This window comes from Falco naumanni, chromosome 5 (assembly GCF_017639655.2).
Source record: "Falco naumanni isolate bFalNau1 chromosome 5, bFalNau1.pat, whole genome shotgun sequence".
Classification (NCBI taxonomy): Eukaryota; Metazoa; Chordata; class Aves; order Falconiformes; family Falconidae; genus Falco; species Falco naumanni.
In genome coordinates, this window is record NC_054058.1 from 46,857,964 (window position 1) to 46,882,031 (window position 24,068).

Consider the following 24,068-nt stretch of genomic DNA (forward strand, 5'->3'; position numbering starts at 1 on the left):
GAACTCTGAATTATCCCTGCTGCATATCACATAGTATTTGGTTTCGCGAATCTTCTATACAAAGGTAAACTTGTTCTGTTTTTCTTTGTCTGAGAGATTGATTATTCCCATAGATGTACTGCATTTTCTTAAAAATCTGAATTAGCAATGTTCAAAATTAATAAGAGGACAGCTTGATATATTTTTAGGGTAGTAATACCATACACAGACTGATCCAGCCCCAAAACACTATGGAAGGGATTCTGGAATGTTGCTACACAGCTGATTTTCCAAGTACTCATGTTAGGATATCTACTGTCAGAGTCCATTAATCTGATGCTCTATTATTTCATTTCCTTCAGTCCTAAGGAAACCTTCAGGCAAGTCAGCCCAGCTGGTCTGGCATCCTTCTTCCTGATGCTACTGTGAAGAGCACTTCCACCAATCCCCTTCGTGTGGAAGGACACTGCATTTAACAACTAACGTTTAAGGAGTCTTCTGGGCCTGTCCCTATCCAAATTAAAGCAGTTCTTTTACTGATGCTTTGCAGATTTCCTTGTAAGGAAATTTTTTTAATTTTTCTTTTTTTTTGATAAAAAATGCTCCTAATGATCTTGGTGCACAGTTGTGAGGCTCACTGGTCTCTTTTTCCTCTACTATTGGGTCCAAATCAGACAAGTGCTACCAACAAACTGGGTAATAAAACTGTATGTTTCTGATCTAGTGACACAAGATTGTGGAAGACTGTAACTTCACTTGATATGATTTCTAGATTTCAGTACCCCTTCTTAAAAGGAAAAGTTACTTTAATGCATAAAATAGAAAATAGCTGCTGATCACTACACATTAAAGGAATGCTGCAAAGTCACAAAGCTACAAAATACCATGATGAAGACTGTTCTACACTGGCTACCCACCCTTCACTCCAGGATACATGTTCTACCTGTCATCATACACACAGTATAATTACATTTCTGAATAATCCATTAATTCAGTGCAGGGGGATGGATGGTACTTACAAAATAAGATTGCTGATATTTCTTTTTTTAGCCTTTATCATTCTGTGTGTGGGTCCATGTCTTATATATAGTTTTCCATTGAAGACCTCACCAGTAAGAATGACTCACTTTCTTCAGACTTTTTTTAGACATTGATTGAAATAATATTAGACAGCTCCAAACTAGGAATTAATGTATTTTATAAGACTCCTTCAAGGCAAGGTAGCATTTTTATATCCATTATACAGATAGAGAACTAAAGTAGCACTAATAAAGAATTAAGATTTTTTTTTTAATCTGTTAGTTCTCAGTGCCTAAATGCAGGGGTTGTTTTCTTCCATTTCATTGAATATGTAGTATCGGTCTACATATGTATTCAAAGGACAACAGTAGCCAAATTCAGTTTTAGCTGCGAGCACTCACACTTCAGCAAATCCAAATTCCGTCCCTTCCCTTGCACACATGCATCAAAGGGTTTCAGTGCAACATTTTTATCGGAAAAGCTCACCACAACTTGTAGCTAGGTGTCCAGGTAATTCAGAAGCGTGAGACACCTTGGAAAGTGGCAAAGTCTGAATAATACGGTACTACAGGTCATGCTGGAGAGCACAGCCAGCTTTCTGCAAGAAGTCAGCTTAGCTTAGGCCCAGCCAAGCAAACCAGCTCTCACTCAGCACCAGCTCTGTTGGGCCAGGGCTGTCTCTCAAAGAATTACAAGAACACCTCTGTGAAAACCATCCCGTTAAGTGTCCCTCTGCTTTTGTTCAGGACTCCCTAAAACATTTTAAAATGTTTTAAGTCAGTAAAAGAACTTAGGTGTGAAGCACATATCCTTTGACCCTCTCTTTTCTTTTATCCCCCTCCTTTCTTCCTTTCCTCCCTTCCTTCCTTGGATTTGGAGACAAAAAAGATACAAGTAATTTCTACTGAGGAAAGAAGAAATGGAGAAAAGGAGGACATGGGGAGCACAAGAAGAGTCTAGCCTGCAGGGGTGATGGGGCAGGGAGAGAGCTCAGAAACACAAATGCATTTCAGGGGAGAGGGTCAGACACAAAGAATCTCAGAAATAAAGAGAAAGGAACCACAGTACCTGGATAGCTCCAGGAGAGACAAGTAGAACACTAAGAAACAGCTTCTGCCATGACTTTGGCTTGTAGAAGTAATAAAATGCATGACTTGAACATTAAAGTAATGATAAATTGCATATACCTACCTCATACACAGAAAATGTTCCTAATACATTGGGGGGGGGGGGGGGGGGAGAAATAAACATATTAATAAGTATTAAATACTTGTTCTGTTTTTCTGCACTATTTTGAGCTTGAGTCTACCCTTTGCTACTGAATTTATTCAGACTTAAATGAAGGTACTCAGTGAGATTATTGAGACAATCTAGATACCTCTGTTTCACTCCTGAGAAACTGTGCTTTCCAACTACAGGTACTTAGAAACCTATCAAAGGACAGGCACAAGCACAAACTAGCTCTTAATATAAAGATACTTCTATACCAGGATCCTCTCTTGATTTCATATATGTGGCCCCGCAATATTACATAAATTCCTAGCTAGATTATTAAGGGAACAGAGAAATGTCTTCCCCAAACTCATAATTCAAATCAAAAGGTGGACCTCAGAAAAGACACTTAGATATACTGTCCTATGCGTTCCCCCTGGACAAGGCTTCTTCTGCATGTGCTAGCAAGTGTTTCCTTTATTCTCTTCCCCCCGAGTCTCCATTTCCTATTGTTCACGAAGGAAACAGCATGGATTTTAAGCAAATACATATATGAAGTAAGATGCTATTACAGACATAGCAGAGTTAGGAGACAGACAGAAATCAAACCATACAAGCAAGGACAGCAGAATTTGCTGACAAAAAGCCTGATAATACAGGGAAACAAAGATTTGTTTGTATCTGGGTTCTTTGGCATAATATTCCACTCTTGCTGCATAAAGTTATTTTTCTGGGCAGAAAGTGAAGATCTACTATTTCTACAGGCAATAAAACAAGTACTTGAGAAATCAGAATGTCAGGAAATAAAAAGTTCATAGACAGAACAGACACATTTCCAAATTCCAAGAGAGATGGAAAATGAAATAAAATAACTTGCATTGTCAATTTACAATTCCTTTCTGGCAACAAGAGGGATGCCTAGGGAGTTCAGAGAAGCTAACAGAACTATAATATTCATACTATATTTAAAAATGGATCAAGGCTAAAAACCAACTCAGTATTGTGCAATCTTTTATCCTAACGCAGCATAGCAGCTAAGAATTATTATTTCTTTATAAACGCCATCTTAACTTACTTCAAGAAGTGGGCTTTCTATGTAATTAAAAAGAGAACTGTTTGGAGAGAGCATACCTGAAACAGTGAAAAAGCTGTTAAATAATGTGGCTACTGAAGCTATCAATCATTTCAGAGATTTTAAGATGCACATGTATTTGGTTTTAGAGTAAGCTGTAAGAGTCAAGTGAATAAGTTGCAGATTTTTTTCCCCTCTCCCTAACTGCAAAAGCAGGTTGTGCAGAGAAGGCCACTCTTTACCAATTCATGGCTGCTAACTAGGCAGTCAGAAAAAATACCGTTTTCAACTTATATCAGAAAGGTCATTTGATAGGTGTTTATCCAGCCTGTTTTTATTCGTGCTATTCCAGTTTTCACTATTTAAACTTGACTGTTAGCATTTGCATCCACAGTAACCTTATCCCTACACATCTGCCACCTGGGCAAATACTTTGGCTTTTATACTTCAAAACTTCCATCTAGATCAAATTTTTCAAAGAATTATTATCCAGTGAAAGACCTTCAACACAAATCTAGAGCAGCTATGGTACATCTTGCAAATTTAACACATTGTTGTTCCCTTCAATAATGTTATTAAATAATTCAGTTTCCAATAATTCAAGAAAATATTGCATAAAATAATACCAATAAATGTCTGAAACATAAGATTTCATTTAAGTCATGGGTTGTATGTACAACAAGTGTTTATACTCTTAATTTCATCAGCACTAGCCTGTCTAAAACAAATACAATGTATTGCTGCATGGTGATTTTATCCCATATGCACAATGATTGGAGCTTAATGAGGGACACCAAAAGATACAGAATGTAATACATTCCATAGTGAATAAAATGTTTGAAATCTTTAATTTAGTGTTTTAGAGTCTACAGAAGTAAATTATTTGGGAAGTAAAGTGGCATTTATATTACTTGTTTTCCTGAAAATACATTTCAGTCAGGAGTGGACTAAGAAGAAGACCAGAGACAGGGTTTGAATTCCATTGTATGACCTTGTATTTAAGACGAATAAAAGCTTATTAATTCAACCAATCATGCTTATGTGGAATAGAATCATAGTTAAGAGAAGGCAGTTTGCTTTGTTTGTACTAGGCCTTTACCTTGCTTTCAGCCATTGAAGAGTGTATCTTTTTTCCCATTGAGTGTCAAGAACATCAAACATTCTTAGAACTGAACCTGTGCTTAGACCCATGTAAAACACCTGGGCAAAGTTTTTGGAGGTGACCTCTGCTTCTGAAAAATCATGAAAAAATTCTTTCTAACTAAATATATCATTTTTTTAATTGTCTAAAGTTATAATCTGAAGTGTTACCCTTTTATCTTTCCTAACTCTTTATAACCCAGTTTCTAAAACATAAATGCAAATGAAAAGCATGTTTAGATGTGTAAGTGATTTAGAGTGTTAACTCAGTTCTAATATTCCAGACAAACAATACTAGATAAGTGTAAGCCACTGCTGAACGAGAGGAGAAGGCAGTTTAGGGGTCTCATCATTGTTTTACACAACCATTGGGTTAAGGTTGTAAAATCATTAGGCAATGCAACATTAGAAAAAATAAAAACAAGTTTTGTTTTTAACTGTTAGTGCTTTGAAATGTATGCTTGTGCATACTAAAATCTCAGTACACTAAATGAGGAAGTAATTTTGAGGGAGAAAATTAGTCAAGAAACCTGTGACTGAAGACTATATCATAAGGCATATGAAAGTGAGGGCTGAACTGAGGTTGCACAGGTACTGCAACTCTCCAGCTCTTTATTTCTGAGCACATGGAATTTTTCACCTTAGTTAATTCCCTTTTTGTGTAATGTCTGAATGTGTGTGTGTGTGTGAGTGCATGTGTGAATAGGCAGAACAGACAGCGTGTTGTGATGGGGAGGCAGAATGGATAGCATATTGATAAGGGCTTCACAGGTTTCATTGCTTTTGTCATTCCGAAGGTTAAAACTGATGTTGGGGTATTGGTACCATAAAAAAATATATGGACATGGTGTGTGGTAGAAGGAAACACTTTCACCAGTGTATGGGAAAATGGAAGATCTCTAAACTGAAGGAGAGAAAATTTAGGTGCCCAGGAAATTTAGAATGGCTTGCTTGCATGGCTATTCTGGTACATCATTCTAGAAGAGCTTTTAAAAGGTAGCTGTAGTTTTACCAGCAAAATTAAGCCTGTCTCTCTTGTCAAAATTTTCATTATTTTTGAGGGAAGGAAAACTTCTCATCTACACGATGAGAGGTACAATATGTTGTACAATAAAACTGTTTCTTTACTGGTTTCCCTTAAATAATTTGTTCATCTCCCAACTGCACAGTTACTTCATTTAGCTTTATTCTCTTCCCATTATATCCCATTGCGATATTCTGTTCCCCACTTTCTCCTTACCAGACTCATTACTGATGACAGTAACTATTGCTAATAACATCACCATCCATTTCCTTCCTTCCTAAGACATTAGTTACATGGTGAAAGACAGAAATAAGACATTAGTTGCATGGTTGAAGACAAAGGGGTCAGGAGACTGGAAATCTATACTGAGGGCAAATCCTGTGATCTGAAATAGATATTGGTACTACATTTGTATTTTATTTATCCTCTAATAATTCATTCATTCTCCAGGAGTTTTTAAAGATGATCTAGTATGTCCTCTTCAGTTTCTTAAGACTCTTAATCAAACACCACCTAACCTAGATGATTCAGATATTTTAATTAACCAAGCACTCGTTTATCTGCTTGAAGTATATTTTTCTTTTTCTCCCTCTCTCTCTAATATCTCAATGGTCTTCATTAACACAGTATTTCACTAATTCTCATACTTTGTTCTTTCTAAATATAAAATGGGTTTTATCTGACTTCTAGTGGTAGTCATAACTTAATGTCAAGATCCTTTTAGCTACAGCATATTGATAAACCCTTACCTGAATGTATTCTATAGTTAATGAAATGTCATTTTCTCTCCTCATTTTTTTCCTTTTTGTATTTTTGTTATTTATCTGTTCTTTCATGATGTATTTTCTCTTTATTTTAGATTTTTTTCTATTTTTTTCATCTGCATTAATACTTGATCTTATAACTACCTCAGCTTTTCTTTCATCATCTAGTCTTCCTTCATAAAGGATAACAGGTCCAAGAATCTTTTGATTATTTCCAGTCATCTGTTTAGTAGCCATTAATCTTTACCTGGTAACTCCTCCCGAATCCATATAAGTATCTGTAATCAAGCTTCTCTGTACTGCTGTGTCCTTCAAACATCTTTAACTTAGGGAAGTCTGTCACTGAGATTAATTTGTCTACTGGTCCAGATTTCATTTAATTGTTTCTTGTCAGACAATGCTGTTCTAAAACAGTAGTATACACAACTGTATAATGTGTTCCTTTAAAAACTCCTTTTATTATTTTTTTTTTTAATTATTAAGATACATTCCCATATGAAATAACTAAGAATAACCTGTAACATACAGGTTATTAGTAAGCTCATTACAGAAGCTGTTAAACACAGGCCACTGTTTTATGTCTACCATCACCTTCCATTGTAAAGGTTTCCACTATGCACCTACAATGTAAATACAATTATAAACTGATTGTCCTTTGAATCTTCATTTTTTTACTCTGAAGAGCAAAACCTCAGATTTTTCGCCTCTCTCAACACGTAAACTTTGTTAATTTTAATGACCTTTACATATTGCCATGTTTTTCATATCTTTCATTAGTAATGAAGAATAGCATTATACACATCATTCTATACACAAACATTTCTAATTCTTGAAGATTTAGCATTGTTTGCTTTGCTAACAAAATCAGCTGGAAGGTTTTAGCCTTAAATAGATACATAGCAAGAACATTGTATCGACATTGCATCTCTTATTTTATGAGTTATTAAAATGTCATGCTTTATACTGATTATTAAAATTTTAATCTGCTTTAACAACCTAAATTTCAGATGATATATCTGCTACTAGTTTCTCTAAAACTTGTATTCAGGGCCAACAGACAATTCCTCAGAATTGTCTCAGAATACAGTTCATCAGGCTTTGTACATCAGCATGAAAGCCAGCCTCTGCGCTAGGCAGTCTTTTAGTTCAAGCACAACATTTAACATTAATATTTAACATATTGTTAGAACAGATGGGACTAATTCCAGTCCTCAAGTACCGTACTCACAGCTATGTATCATGAAATGGTTTCACTTTTAGCGGTGACTACATACAATGGCTTTCAACGTCTGGATTTGGCCCTCTGTTCTTAGTGAGGGTTAGACTGAGCCCACTACATTGGTAAGTACATTGGACAAGCTCTTTCCTCAGACTACAGTAGAGTGAGCTTCCCCAGAGAGGCACATATACACTGGATATCACTAACCTGAACGGCAGAGGTGAGTGGAAGGACATTCCAGCGCATATACTGGCACCTGGATTGTCTACCAAGCGTACAGCCTGAAGCCCTGTCTATATGCCTTGTATGTACAACCTTGTGTGGAACAACTAAATAGAGATGGCCAAGTATTCCAGACAACCAGAGAAACCCTCACCTAAAGGTTAACTTAGCAGAACCTTGCAGGCTGGCAGATGGATCCATCCCTGATTATACCTTCAAGATACAACTGTTGAGACAGGTTTAGATTAAAACATACTCCCTCTGACTCTCAAGAAATCCACCATACCCAGGATGTCTTAATTAACTCAACAGTCTGTTTGGACATGGATTTCTTATGAATCAATTCTTCAAGTGAAATACAAAAAATTCTGTCTTGTTTTTCTTTCCTCTGTTGAGCAATCATTACTGCCAACTTCCCATAAAGTCCTTTGTCAAGTGTAGGATCAGTCACCAGCTTACTGTGCCTGTGTTTTTCACACACATGCGATATATACAGATATATAAACATGAGGAAGATTCCTCTAAAATCCCTTTCCACTGGGGAACGAGCACTGCCTCTACAGATCTGCATGCACTCACACAGGATGATGAAGAATGCTCTGAGATCTCAAGACAGAAAGGCAGAGCAAGTTATTATTTACACATGTGATATGGAGGACTACATTAATAAGCCCTTCTGTCTCTTGACCAGCTTGAGGAATACCATGGTGGAAGCATTGACTGGAGCACATGGAATGGGATTATTTGTTAGAGCTGTTACTGTTGCAGGATGACAGGCACAACCTTCATCTTTGGCACCCACCTGAACTCTAATTTGCAGGTTTTACAGCAAGAATCCCTACTAGGATGAAAAAGATCTTGAAGCCTCAGGGCTGGATGTTCTGAGGGAGGAGAAAAAGCTTGAATAAATAAAAAAAAATGTTCCTTTTTTGGTGAACCCTGTATGGGTTGTAGCCCAAATTGAGCCATCAAAATTTCTCTGTCTACAAGATAGCTTAAGAAGACCTAATAAAAAAAAAAAAATCAATACAGCCTAGACAGTGATTTAGCTGACCAGATACATTTACTTTAATTTATCCTAAAATAAATAACCTAATAGTCAGCCAGTCAGCTAAATTGCATTCTATGCTCCATTGGCTTTAATGGCTGATTAGGTGCTTATCTAGTTGCCCACAGATACGAATTTAGACTCATTTGAGGTGCTGAACATGTACATTGCCTGGAACCCAGCTGAAGCTCCAGACTGGTATGGGTTTTCCATAGATCCTGTATCATATATTCCAGGCATACACAGATGTCTTAAAACATCTCAAGTGATTCTGACACGTGGTCAACTGAACTGAGCCCTAAACATCCGTTGCCTGGTACACATGTAGATGTCTACACCTGAACTTTGTCTCTGCCCCACTCTATGTTTGGCTAACAGGCTGGACTAAGGGAAGAGTTGGCCTGCCTCAGGAGCCGCAGTTGCAAAAGGTTACTGAGATGAAGGAGATGAAGACTCAGAAGAGAGAAGAGTAACAAAGAACCACTTTGTTCAGGGAAGAAGCCAAGGCCGTACTGGCAGTGACAGGAGCTCCACAGTTTTAGTGCCAAGTTCTACAGATCTGCCACAAACTAAAAGTACATCCTGCAGTCTGCAAGTGAGGTGAAGATGAAGGGATTGAAGCTGGTTCCAGGTATATATCCTAAGATTTTACTAGATGTACAGAAAATCTTAAACCCACAGCTTATTCTAGCATCAGTGGTACTAACATTCCTTCCACCCTGCTAAAAATTTGGCTTGCTGCATATCATTGACTGCCAGTTTTAAAGTTGCCATAAACAGTTCTTAATTTCTGGGTAAGCTACACACAGCCAATGCTTGTTAAATCTTCTTATGCTTCAGATGATGCATGAGTGCCCTGATGAGTCTTTGCAGTAGCCATTATGGGCATGGATAGCTCAGAGCCTGGATGCTGCAAAGGTAAATCTGCTCTCCTAAGCACATTGGGAGTTGGCTTCTGAAAGTCACCGAAGTCACTACAGACTAGAACCCCTGTCAGACATTGGCCTCTTTTTCATCATCTGCAGTATGGCTAATTTAAGAAAGGTGTTGGCAGACTGACTCACTCTTTCAAGCTTTCATCTAATGCCCAAATCATCAGTCTCTGTACCAGGTATTTTTGGATAAAAGCTGTGATGGTCTCTTCAAGTGTAGGACTTGGAGACAATGCACACAGAGAATTTCTTTCAGGTGGATTTCACTCTAAAGAAATAAAATTTCTTCTGTTCTTTATATTTGATACAGACTTTAAGATCCTCCAGGGAGATTAAAGGCAAGAAGATTTACTGGGTATTCCAGGACAGCAAATCCCAGCAATGACACATGAGAGGATAGTCTCCAGACAAACTTCAGCTGACTAATAAACCTCCAGACCTAGTGAAAAATGAAATAAAAGAAACAAACAAAGAAAGAGAGGGTGGGAAGGAGAAAGAAAAGTCACAGCTTAACTCAAAACTATATCCAAAACAGGCAGCTAAGGGTAGCTGAGAAGGTAGTCCAAGCCCAGGACTGTGAAACTAGGTAAATACTTGTGCAGGTAATTCACAGGACAAATACAAATACTGAAAATTATGAGAAGGAAAAGAAATGCATATGCAGCTAAGATACTAGGTGGAAACTCAAGACATCTATATTTAGTTTCTAGACATGACACAAGTGCTGTGTGACCTACAACATTTAAGATTCATTTCAGCTGCATAAGATTCAGGACTCTAGAGCCATCTGAGATACTCGGTGGCATCCCACCTGGAATCCAACTGCTAATCATGAAAGGCCTGGCTGTCTCTGGTCCTCAGTAATATCTGTCACCTCTGTCTGGATTTCCTGGATTCCCTACAGTATCTCAATTGGTACTAGATACCTATGTTTAAGCAACTGTTGATCTGCTAAACACTATGTTAGCAGCTATTTTAAGAACTAGTGCCTCTTATCTCAAATGTATAAGCAGTTTTAAATTCCACCCTGCAGTCACTCTATGCCTCAGTTTCCCGACGGTGGAAACCAGAGGATTTTAAAAAATACTTAGGTAATACTCAGATCCTCAGGCAGTGCTAGCCATTTAAGTACCTGAAGGGGTAGAAGTGCATATTTGTAAGTTCATTGCAGCAATGAAAGTCCAGTATCTAATGCCAATTCAGGTTAACTGTTACTAGTGAACAATATTTTGGGATGCCAAAAAATATATTAAAATGCTTCATATGTTTCTGTTAAGTTTTGGTTGCCTGGTCCCTGTTTCTCTCATACAATGTTTTATAAACCTTTTCAAGAGATACTATCTTTGTTAAACTGCAATATTAAGCAAGTGATAACATTTCACAATATCTTAAATTATTAGAACAACCTATAAATAGATAGTCATATGCAGTCCTTAATCAGAACCAGTCCCCACTGGGCAGTGATTTGATTGAACTGCTTTTATCTCTGTGAATCCAGAATGGAGTCTTTGATGAAACTGCAGAGTTTTAGAAAGATGCATGCAAGGATCTAGTGACCTCGCACATTTGTATATTTTCATCTGTTTCTTTTCAATTTAACTTTTTTTCTCAGCATACCAAGTTACGTAGGCCTGCAAGTCTGCATAAAGATTATAACTTGTCCCAGGGACATCCATGGGACCTATCCATCAAAAAGATGTTCACTGATTCAATTCCTTATTTATAACTAGTTTATATACTGCTATTTATTGATCTAATTGCTGTGCTTTAGAGTTAGTTTAACTAGAATATAGCCTTCACATTATGAAACTGCAAGATCATCTGCATCTTCAAATACAGAGTATCTCTGCACAAGGTCACTACAAATTTTTACATCTGAAGGAGACTGCAGCCTATTACACAACAAATCAAAGTTAATAATGATTGCATATATATATATATATTTATACATACACACATACTCAAGTATGATTCTACTCCTCCAAGCACACAGGAACCAAGTCTTGGGACTGCATCTGCCTTGGGCCTACTAATATTATGCAAGTGTCATTCCTGCACAACACTAATAGTGGGTAGGAATTGCACTTGTAGAAATATAGTTCATGAAAACACAACTAATATCTTAACACTATGTTTCAACATATTTTTAATACATATATATCAATGAGCTATGGAAAGATATTCATACTGTAAAGTTAATAGGAAATAGCCTGTTTCTTGCCACAAAGTCCACACACTTCACCTAATATAAATAAATCTTCCTAATTCTGTGTCATCTAGTGAATAACTTTCCTAATGGCCAAGGGAGACTAAACACAAGGAGTTATTTTCTACTAATCAATATAACAAATGATTAACCATGAAATCTTTTTATCTGACAAATACCTTTTTATTAGAATGCTAATGTAATTAATAGAATTCTGCTGTTGAGAGTAGAATAAAGAAGATATATTTGTTCTCAGATGTATGTTATTCCATGGACATTAATTATATCATTGTGATATTCCCTCTCCTGTTCTGAACAACTAGTAAGACCTGTACTACTAAATCATACTTAATCGGAGTGTGATGGTTGTTGCTTAGGCAACAGAATGAATAAATGCAGGTCAGAATGTGCTTCCAGAAAAACAAAAGCAGGAATATGGTACAGAATGAAGAAGAAATATGTCTAACTGATTTTTACTGCATTGAAGTGTTAGAGTTCTTCAGTGTAAAGTAGCTAACCTATCTGAAACACTTAATTTAATAAGATTGTAAAAAACAGCCTAATATGTAAACCCCTTTAATAAGGGTAAAGCAGTTCTCTCATATTAAGGAAGACTACCACACATGTAAGTTTGGAGTAATCTGAATTTTTCTCTTAGCATAGCAGGTCTTTCTTCTTTCACAGTCCTATATACTTGCAAGTTTAATTTCCTCTTTAACATTTTGGCTAGAATGGAAAATATTTTTTGAAACAGTCATTTAAATTTTCAGGAGAGAATTCCCTTACATAATGCTGATATGTTAAAAATAATAATATAAAAATAATTTGGTGTCTTCTGATAATTTTTATCTCCAAGAAAATATGGGAACTATTCAATTTATGCTACAAACAAAACCTGAAGTATGTAGTAGCATGATGAACAGTGTAAAATAAATAAATTATGAATTACTAAATTATTGAAATTATACATTTTTTATTACTAGGCAATTTTCCAGCCTCTTACTTAATAATTGCATTTAAGAGTCAAATTTTGCATCCACATTTGCATGCTACCCCAACTAATATAAAGAGTAATTATGTATTTTACCTTCAATATATATTTAAAAACAAACCACTTCAGAAAAGGCTTCAGAAAGGAAAATATTAGCTAACACACAAGCATACAGGCATAACTTAATCTGCCTGATACCTGAAAAGTTTGATTTGCATATTGAATATTAGTATCTCATATATAATGTGTATGTTTACGTAAGTACATGTACAAAAGATGTAGGAAATTAAAATCTGATAGATTTCCCCAGAATGAGTTTCAGGCCCCTTCACAGCCAGGGGATGGACTGGAAAGCCCTCCCGGGCAGTTTCTTTGGCTCCTCTGGTGCTCATCTTGTACCTGTGGTAGGTGTGCCCATCTGCATTTGTTATGCCACCTACAGCCTCCTGTGAACAATTTCCTTCTGTAATCTCTTTAAGACTACACAATCACTTCCTTATGTAATTAATGCTACAACATATATAAGAATATGCAGTTACTTTTGGGAAACTGTAGCTTGAAACACATTTTTGATTTTTTTTTTTTACATTGCTGGGCTGACAGCACACCATTGCAGTTTTGTTTTCAAGTAAATTTAAAGGTAAAGATTCAAATGATTTTTACTGATATAAGCAAAAGATCACACGGCAGCCATGTAAAAACAGGAAGAAAACTACACTATTATAATGTGGAAGTGGACAAGGTCTGTGCCTTAAATTCCCAATCAGGTACGCAAAAGCATATAATGATATTGGTAAAATAAACTAAATAGGAAAACCACAACCCATGTGATGATTTTATAGTCATAATAGTCATGCTGTTTCACTTCTGTTTCTAATATGCAGATGTAAGCTACGAAAAGTTAGAACTGTTCCAAGATATACATGGGCACTAAAAATATCTTTTAAAAGAGGTGATTAATAATATTTTAAGCTCTGATACTTTTATCAGAAATGTGGTCAGGATTTTTGCTAGAGGTTCAGGCAATGGGAATACTGAAGCAGGTAGAAAAGTGATTATGTAACAACCTCACAGGTAAGCTCCTCTCTTTACTGTCAATATTCATTTCAATGGAAAGTTTGTGCATGACAGGTCTCTGTTACTTTACACCACATGGTAATACTGTAAACCATGAAGTACATAAAATTTTATTTCATTCATATGTTCCTGATAAATGCTTAGAGTTAAAATATGAAAATGGAATTATTAAAATGAATGCATTACTTTTCCACACAGGCCGTAAGTTTCAACAAGTGAATCCCATAGCCTGATTATCTAAGGTGCAAAATCTTTTAACTGACACATCCAGAATCACTTGCATAGAGAGTACACTTTATTAAATAATTTTCTGTTATCAAAATACCTCTCAATGCAAGAATGACATTGCATGCTATTTAATTATTATTACAATGATTTTAATGTTTAAATAAAAATAATAATGTGATGTATTGCAGGTAGAGTTGTTTACAGCTTTTACATACTGTGAAAATCCTGCAATGGATTAAAAGAACTGTGCATTTTTCTTTTTTTTATCTGAAGATTGATGAGAGGGAGAAAGAACCTTAATATTCAGTTTTTCTTTTACTATATTTCTGGCTAGAATATTTTGCAATGTGTACAGTTTGAAAGTTTGTAAAAGGACAGCTTATGTATTAATTTAGCTACACATAGAAGAGTGAAACACTAAACAGATCTTAGTGCAATGCAGAATAGCTCTAAGGTTTTTATGAGTACATGAGACAGACAAAAAAGGCAGCCACAGTGTATATACACAGCTATACACAGAAGCTTTCTTACCATAAATTGCACATTGTCAAATCCATTAGCCAGCAAGTGGTTTTCATACTGAGGTAGCCCAATATTTTCCAACCATTGTCCCACTGTCTGGACAGGGCATCGGGGTCCTGTAGGAGGGTGAAGAGGGAGGCGTTTAAGCAACGAATAACCATCCACTGGATAATAGCGGTAGTCCTGGGCTGAGAGGTGGCATTGCCACATCGTGTTCCTGGGAAAGTTGGTATCAAAGGAGCCCGCCAGCTTGACAGATTAATGTTTTCAGCAAGCAGAAAAGTCAGAAGTAAAACATAGTTTACAGGGCAGTATATAGCATAAGATCTGATCCTAGCTCTACATTTCTTAGTTATTAATCTTTACTACCGACCAGTACGTCATACAGTAGGAAAAAAAAAAAAAAAAAAGCATATCAAGCTGTCAGCTAAGCTGTTCTCCGTTATATGTGATTGTTGGAATACTCCACAATGAGCAATGCACTGCCAGCAGCAAGAATTCTTTTTATCAAGTACTCCTACACTCATCAGTATGCAGCTCCATGCTCCTTGCTCCCCCTCGCTCGCTCCCCTTCATTACCCAGCCTAGGCTACACCTCGCATTTTCAATAATAGCCATCAGATAAGGCAGATTTTTTTTTTTGTCTGCAAGCTGTAAGCCTGCTGCTGCTGCTTCCTCCTACACACCCATCCAAGCGTCAATCTTGAATGATGAGAGCAGTCAAAACAAATGCAGAAAATAGCAAGATTCAAAAGCAACCTAGAGCACTTAAATCTGAATAGAATCTTCATACCCGTTACGCTTTACATATCTGTTTGTTGTAGATTTTTATGTTTCACAAGACATTCAGATGTGCAATATATAAACCATAGCCTATGGCATGGTTTACTATGCCTTGCCTTTTCCCCTTTTAATACAAGATAGGTAGTGGTCTGCATCACTGCTTATAGAATAGCAAAACCCTTTAATGAATCGATAATGAATACATTTCACAGTTTCTCTCCTGTAGTACAGCAAAAGACATAAACACACAACAATTTTAGTCAAAGTAATTAGATTATCTGCATGATTTCTTCAACCATAAAATATTAAAAGACACAAGAAAACCTTCACGCCAACATAAAATAATTCAACTTGAAAAGGTCACCATTTCAACTGAATAATTAAAATAATATTTTACTAAATAAAATTTTAAATTTACATCCTTTTCTTATGAAAATGTGAACGATAGCTGGCAGACATATAAGATTTGCATGATTTCTAGTGAGAATGTATATTTATCAACTATAACTGAAAAAAATTAATAAAAGATGAATTTAAAATGAAAGCAAGGCTCATTTTCTGCACAAGAAACCAAATACCTAACACGGTATTTTCCATCAATATTCCATTTTTGAGACAGTTTCTCTCAAGATGGAAATATTTTACACCTTTGTTCTGAGAGGAATGTTTACTAAACTTTTGCTTTTCATAACAGGATCAAAGGACTTGGCAGAAAATGGGTATATTCGGGAAGAAGAATACTGTCCAGTAGAACTTCATTTATTGAACACATTATTTACTTCTTTTTTTTCAATGTGAATCTCAAGAAATGACCATTTCTAAGGAGGATTTTAATTCTAGGCATAAGGAAATTATAAATATGTCAAGGGCATAATTTGGAATTGATGATACCATGGCAGAAAACTGTCTCATAGAAATCCAAACCTACAGTCTGACCAACACATTATAATACAAAGTCTCTGCAAGTGACACATTGAGGATCCCTGAGCAGTCGCAGAAAAGGCTCTAAACTTAGCTGGATGATTAAAATTAACAATATTGTAAGAGTTTCAACTCCAACCTGACTAGTCCTTGGACTAAAACTAAATCCTTCACTCTAATACTGCTGCTTGGATCTGTGGAACACCTCAAGTAAACTGAAGTTCATAATGATTTTGTAGAATAATTTTAGTTGAGCCATAGAAGATCTTTCATGATGTTGGCAAGTTGCCTAAGGCAGGTCTTTTATGAGATCTTACATTACTCCAGGTCTTCTTACTGATTTGATACATTACTAATGGAGTATGAAAGGTTCATTAGGTTTCTAATAAAAGTACTGAAGTCTTATCAGGTACTGGTAAATCTGTAATTACTGAAGAAATGTTTAGGAATTTTCTCAAGTATTTAATAACAATACCATGTGAATATATGCAATATAGAACGCATATTTGTCATGAGTACAGCGTGCACAAATAGTTAAATGTACTTCAAATGGATTAATGGGCAATTAATTTTTCCTCAGAGAAAGTAGATATACCAAATTGGTAGGAATCTAGGTCTCATGATAATAATTCATTTGTTCACACCCGTCTATAAATCCTCCCCATTTTGCAGAGTGTTTTCTACTGTGAATCACTATCTTTGTACATAGATGGAGCGTAACCCCTTCAGGGTTGTGCCCAGTCAGTAGCAAGACTGTAAGGTAGGATGTTTAGCTGAAATATAGTAGATTTTTTGTGGGTAAGCAAATTTGAAAGGTTAGGCAAGCACTTCTGAGAACAAATTGAGAACAAAACTATCTTAAACAAGATGAGAATGAAATCCTTGCTGAATTTTTCTTAGTTGACTGAAAAATCATGAATTTTTCTTTGAAAAGGATTCCTGACTTCTTCCCCTTTCCCCCACAAGCAGAAAAAATGGTATCAGAAGAAGACCTGCCGAAGCATAATCCCAGTTTCTGAAAGGTTTATGCATGTTTGGCTCCTGTATCTCCCATACATGCATAGACACAAATGTCTCTCCATCTTGTGACCCCACCAACAAAAAAGTGCTGCCCACAATAAGGCACAGCCAACAATCAATATACCACTTTCATGGTCAAACTGCTTTTTCCTTACCTTACTATAAAAAGCATGGGTTATGCTGCCAGTGATGAGAAGTGCTTGGCTCAATGCCTAGCAACAGTGTAGGCAAATTATGTTTTTGAGTGGCTCCCCAGACACATTTCCTCATGTAGCTGTTGGTGCTATGTCTAACTATCTCCATGGCCCCAGCACTGGATGATTATAGCACTGCAGGTCCTACTGCACACTCTACTCCAACTCTGTCCTCTGCCAGTGTAACTGCGTGTCTGAACCCATCAGCAAAACATACGGTTGCTCAGCAAGGGGAAAGAAAATAAGGAGAAACACAGTCAGCTTGCTGCCTTGTCCTCACCCCTATCATCTCATTGCTAAATTATCCTGTTATCTGCAAGACTTCTTTTCCCTCCTCCTTCCACCAAAGGCAGTAGGGAAGGCAAAGGAAGGCCCAGAGCAGAGCCAGGAATGCAGGGATTAGGGGCAAGTCTTTCCTTATGGGAACTTGCAGCTCTTTAGATTTCCTTGTTCTTTGCCAGTCTAGGACTCTTACCTTAGGGGGGCTTCTAGGACAGTTTTTCTGAGCCAGTGCAAGTGGAACCTGGAGCAGGTGCTATTGCTTTGAGACTAGAAGGCTATCTCTTCATTTTGCTAGTCTGTGATTCAGTGCCGGCCCCAGCAGCGTGCTGCTGCAGGCAATGCCTACTTTGCCTATGCCTAAAGCGAGTCCTGATAAAGAAAAATGTCATGCAGCCTGTATGAGATGGTCTCACCTGCCACACAGTCACATCCTACTGTGCTTTCCTATGATTTCAAAGAACATATAACCCATGATAATTCTTCTGTGATACCACAATCAAAAAAGATGTACCTATTCCTGCATGGGAAACTGACACATTAAGTCTCTTTCAGAGATGGCAATACTTGGTTTTCTCTTCTCCAAGGCAATAGAAGAAGCACAGTGAAATAATGTCTGCAAAAAGATGCCATCTGGTATGCTATACGATAATTTCTACAAGACTTCTCGTTCCCAATGAGAATCAGAATATCTTTATTGTGGCGTTTGGAATTGACTGAATCTGCGATACCAGAGAGCATACAATTTCAAACATGCTGTAAGACAAATTTGCTCTAAACGCAAAGGAATTTAAGGTCTCTATTTTATTGTCTCTACTATTAACAATGTGATTTTTTCTTTCTTGATTTTTCTTTATTTTTTGAGTGAGGAAAAGAAAGAAATGCAGTGATTATTTGTAGAGGAGGTACTTTCCCAGTTATCATGAATAAATTATTATAAACCATTTTTTTAGGTGAACATGACTAAACACATCTGGTGTTATGGAATCAAACCCTGGATAATTTTAGTAGCTATTGACCAAGAAATTTCTGAGTGGAGACTAAACCACAATAGGAAAGGATGAACCTTTTAAGTAAATTGGCAGCCAGTTTAGCAGAGCTGGAGAAGAAATTGATGCTAGAGTAAGTACTGTAAACACTTTTTTTTTTTTTTAATTAAAGCTTTCAACTTTGTCCAACACTAAATGGGATATAATTTTCCTCTTTGTATTTATGATTTCAGCTGGATAAAAAAGTTATCTCTTGACATTATGACAGAACTTGTGCTACAGGAGCAGAGTTACTGTGACTGTGTGTTCCAGTGAATAAACTAATCTAACGACATGTATTCCTGGAGAGGAGATAAGAATAGCTAGGAACAAGATGTTGTATGAGAAAAACTATGCCTAACATCCAGCAGACCAATATAATTAAAGAAAGTTTATTATGGGAGAAGTATACCAGGTTCCAAGAAGTGTGTGGAAGGTTCTGCTTTATCTTACGCATTTCAGTTATATTATTAGGCTACTCAAAATGCTTAGTTTTTAAATGATCTTTTTCATAAAACTCTAAAAAACTTATGACATATAAAATCTGTAACTTCTGTCAGCAGCCTAGCTCTTTCAATGATGATGCCGTTTTGGATGATCATGTTTGGTGATGCTGAATATTTTCCTGAAAGTACTTTTAGAGACATTTTTCATGGCATATACAGAAATAAAACAAAATCAATAGAAACAGCTTGAATTTAAAAAAACTATCTAGTATCTGTAATCTAAAGGTTGCATTCCATTGCTTACCTGTGGCTCAGAATGCACAAAAATAATTTTCAGACCACAGCTAATGCAAGGTAATGGAACAACCTTCATTGACTAGGAAAATCATCTTTGCAGTTCTTTTCTGATTTTTATACCAATATTTATTATAACTCTACCACTATGGAAGTACAATAACAGTATCTATAATGACTACAAAGTCAGCAAAGACAATTCATTTTATTTGACAGATGATTTATCAACAGTGAACTGTACCTTGTGAACCCCATTGGCCTTTGAGTTTGTGTTTCTGACTGTTGATGTATTATTTACCCAGGAACAGCTCAGTCAATGTATTCCACTCCACCATGAAACATACATTTATTACAGACCCTTCAAAGTTAGGATATTTTTCATGTTCAGATGATTACTTTGGCAACTTTGATTTAGTCTTCTTCAGAAACCATCCTGTTCAGTGAATGAGGGACAGATCTTACTGGGAAATTAAAAGATCTGTTTTCTAGAGCACAGCCACTGGACCAGGACTCGGGGCACCTTGTTCTATTCAAGACTGTCATTGCTACGATGCTGAGCAATATATATATGTCATTTTTTCAGGAATCATTTTGACATCCAATGGGTAAATGTGTACATCCTTATCGTGGCTTCAATGAAAGTTAATAACATTTCTGAAAAAAGGAGTTAGTTTTCTAGAGCCATTTCTCTGCTTGCCTTAGGAACTTTTACAGGATAATAGTAACACTACACTCACCACCTATGAGTAATCATTTTCACTGTTTTCGTCTAGCAAGAAAAAATTAAACTTCAAAATTTACATGACACCATGACCAATAAAATATTTCATTTAATTCAGCAAAGATTTTAGACTACTGTTAAAACTAGTATACGAAGTGTGTATATATATAAATGTATACTACATAGTCTTGCTAAAAATACTACGCAAGCTGAACCCTTTATGCTATAATTCCTGGCACCACAAAAACAAATTTACATAATTTTAAATTTGAACAAATCTTTGTACAGCTTTGTGCTAAGCAACACCGGACTAGCAAACAAGCAGAACTGGGTAACAGAGAAATATTTGAAGAAACTGGTCTAGAAAAAGGTTTGAAAGAACACTCACTGCACAGAGGTATCTCAAGAAGCTAAATACAGCTGTTAAATGGTAACTGTAATTTTTTAGATTTGGTAACTGCTGCAAGGTCCTGTGGAGAGCTGTGAAGACAAGACACCTGTGCTAACACTGCAGTAAACTATCACATCTTTGAAGTTACAGATCTTGAAAGTATACATGTTGGAAGGTTAAGGATTTCTCCTGGGGTTATTTTACAAATCAGATTCAACCTGAGACAGTGTGGCAATTTGTCTTCTTTTTTCTTCTGCCTAGTTGGGCTCAGAGGCTCCCTTGCCCCCAGTGAACCAGATTTTAGACTGAACTCCTCCTTTGAACGGCTGATCAGGTGAATTCCTTTCTCTCCTCCCTCTTCTCTCTAGCTTCGTTTTATAATTCCTGTTCTCTACTCCCTATTTATCTCACTTCTACTTATTCTTCTTCCAAGTTCTGATCATTTCCTCTTTTGTCATCCTTCATCTGCAGCTACAACAGTCTGTTGTTTTGTTTCACATCTGCCTTTTCCCTTTTCCTTATTTTTTCCTCTCACTTCCCCTGTCAAGCCTTTTAAAACAGGTAAAAAATGTTAATTTTAAAATTAAATTACTCATCTGAAACTGAATTACCCCCCTGAGATTTGCCTAGATTTGAGACTAGGTTGGATTTAGGCATTTGAGATAATCCTAACTACTTCAACATTTTTATAGATTAGATACAGGACAGTACCTGCTACCTGCATTAGCTCTTCAGTGTTAGCCAGCAGCTAATTGTAAAGATGATACTCTGAATCTGCACTGGGAAAAGTATGTTTAAATGGGAGCAAAGATAACTTGAAGCTCTTTCCTGTAAAATAACACTGAACTACCCCTCACCTATTTCTTTCCTAGAACATTCAAACTCTCAGAAAACAGTAATATAGTATATAAATATAGACAATAAAAATCAGACACAACTTACCACATTTAACTGATATGATCAGACAAAAGTATAATAAAGGATAAAACCCAGAGGTGTCAGGGCTCTGAGGGCACCAGTGGGCCTTGCTGTCCATGCCCAGCACCTCCCAAGGCCTCCCTCAACCCTGCCCATGGCCCAGGACCCCATTTCAGCTCAGCCTGGGGCCATCAGTCCCTGCCCCAGCAATGCCCCAGCAGTGCCAGTCCCCAGCCCTGCCTCTGGCCCTAACTACTGGACGGATGCTGGATCTACCCTGTTTGTCTCCTGGATGGACCCCTCAGACATACATAGCGGCTTTTTTCCCAGCCCTATCTTCAGCCCTGCCTAGACTACAAACCCATGTTACAGCTTTGTCTCTACTCCTATCTCTGACCCAATCTCCTTTTGCTCCTGGTTGGTTCCCTCAGTGGACCCTGGATATGAGTCGTCTCTCAGGGGCCTGTCTGAAGCAGTCAATGGAGCATGTTACCAGTACCTGGCTCTGCCCACTGGGTGCAGATCCGTGGGACTGCACCTTGTAGGTGAAGGCACGGCTCACTGCCATTAGGGAACAACCAGCTCTCTGCTCCCTGACAAAAAAGTCAGGTTCTCAATAGGAACTTGCTTTATTACATAAAAACTCTATGAACACCTCCTGTAATACTCATTCCCTGCTAACACAGGCTCTGCAGCACCAAAAGAAAACTGCGGCATCTTTCAATGAATAATAAAGATGTAACTTAAGTGGGTGGCATGCTGGCACAGCTCTGGCAACTCGCTGGACTGTTTGCATATGGATAAGGTTATATAAACCCTGTTCATCCTGTCTGTGAGCTCCCTCATGTCGACTGCTCGACCCTCATTCTCCCACCTCTGGAGCTTGAGCTCTGAACTGGCCTCCCCTACCGACAGACAGAGCCTAGGATCCTGTTTCAGGAACCCGCATTGATGCCTACAGACAGTGCAAACACCTCTCATGGTGTTGCCCTAAATGGCTTTTTATTTTAGAAATCAGAATGATAGAAATGCAACTTTCCAGTCAAGTTTAATAAATTGTAATCCAGGAACCATTCCTTCCATCGTTCCTTTGTCACGGCTGATTGATTTCAACAAGAGCTCAACTGGTCCTACAGGTACAGGTTAGCTGAAAATGTACTTGTCAGACTGGTTTCATTAATGTTTTTTAACGTGTTAATGATTATTTCCTATACTACAAAAAAGCTCGAAACTAGAGCTGGTTTAACAAACCCAACACCTACAGTTACTTTGTTAAATTCTGGTCTAGAGCTGCTTAGCTACGTTCCTTGCTATTCACTGTTTAAAAACTCCCATTAACATGGATTTTTGGTTGCATAAATTTGAAAAGAATGGCTGGTCTATATATGAATCTCATATTCATATGCAAATAAGGTGATTTGTGTACTGACAAGATAATTTATTCTTTGGAATTATGCTCTATAAAGCATTTCAAATAGGCTACCAGAAATCAGAAGTAGCACTAAGTAACTGAGACAGTCCACCACATCCCATAAATAGAAAAACAGTCAAATTGCAGAGTTCATAAAAAAATATTTATCTATTTAGGTACCAGAACAATTCACAATGTTACACTAAATGCTATTATTAGCATTTAATGGAAATTCATGCTAGCAATTGATAATTTAACCTCAGTCATCTCAGATTTGTAATAGCGCTATAATATAAAATAAAGAGCTAAAGGCAGCAGTGGATAAAAGTAGAAAAATTTTGGGAAGTTACTGGTATCATGGGTTATGAAGTAGGTGTGGTAAGTAGTAAATAGTAAATATTTTTGAAGTATTTACAGGCATTCAAATACAATATCTTATTCAATACAGGGCAATGAAATAAGAAAACACTGATTCTAGTGTTATGATCATGAACTCAGGTTAACAGTCTGAGTTAGAAAGCAAATGAATACACTTCAGTTAGTTCAGTATTCAAAATTACTTCATTTTCTGTAGGTGGAACTAAAACTAGAAACAACTCTGTGTGCTGTAAATTCTATTAACAAGCCAAAGATTTTTAACTAGCATGTGATTTTCTTGTGATTACTAGAAATGTGAGCTTCCAAGGATTCATATCTATTTAAGTCTGAAGACTACTAGATTAAGAAGGAAACATTAGTGAATCAGCCAAACTTTCAAGAAACCATTATTAATTCACTTTTAGTAGACTTAGATCTCTACATAATTTATGAAAGATAAATTTCATCATAGTCTCACTTGCTAACCCTAACACATTTGTAAGAGTAGTACCTATATCATCTTATTCAAAACCACTAGAGATATTGAACAAAGTGTTAGAGATTTGCCCTTAGTAATCACATTATGGTTTTCATATAGTCTATTTTAGAATTCAGGAACTCTCTGCTCTCTTTAAAGTATTTCCTGGCT

General features: G+C 36.8%; 1 protein-coding gene across 7 annotated transcripts in view; it reads right to left on the reverse strand.

Moving 5' to 3' along the window:
• ANKS1B (ankyrin repeat and sterile alpha motif domain containing 1B) overlaps window positions 1-24,068 on the reverse strand; it is a 441,782-nt gene that overhangs the window by 184,827 nt on the left and 232,887 nt on the right. For all 7 annotated transcript variants that reach the window (XM_040595970.1, XM_040595966.1, XM_040595969.1 and 4 more), the window contains exon 15: window positions 14,666-14,772. In XM_040595970.1, the coding sequence (XP_040451904.1) occupies window positions 14,666-14,772 (107 nt within the window). The remainder of the gene's footprint in view (window positions 1-14,665; window positions 14,773-24,068) is intronic.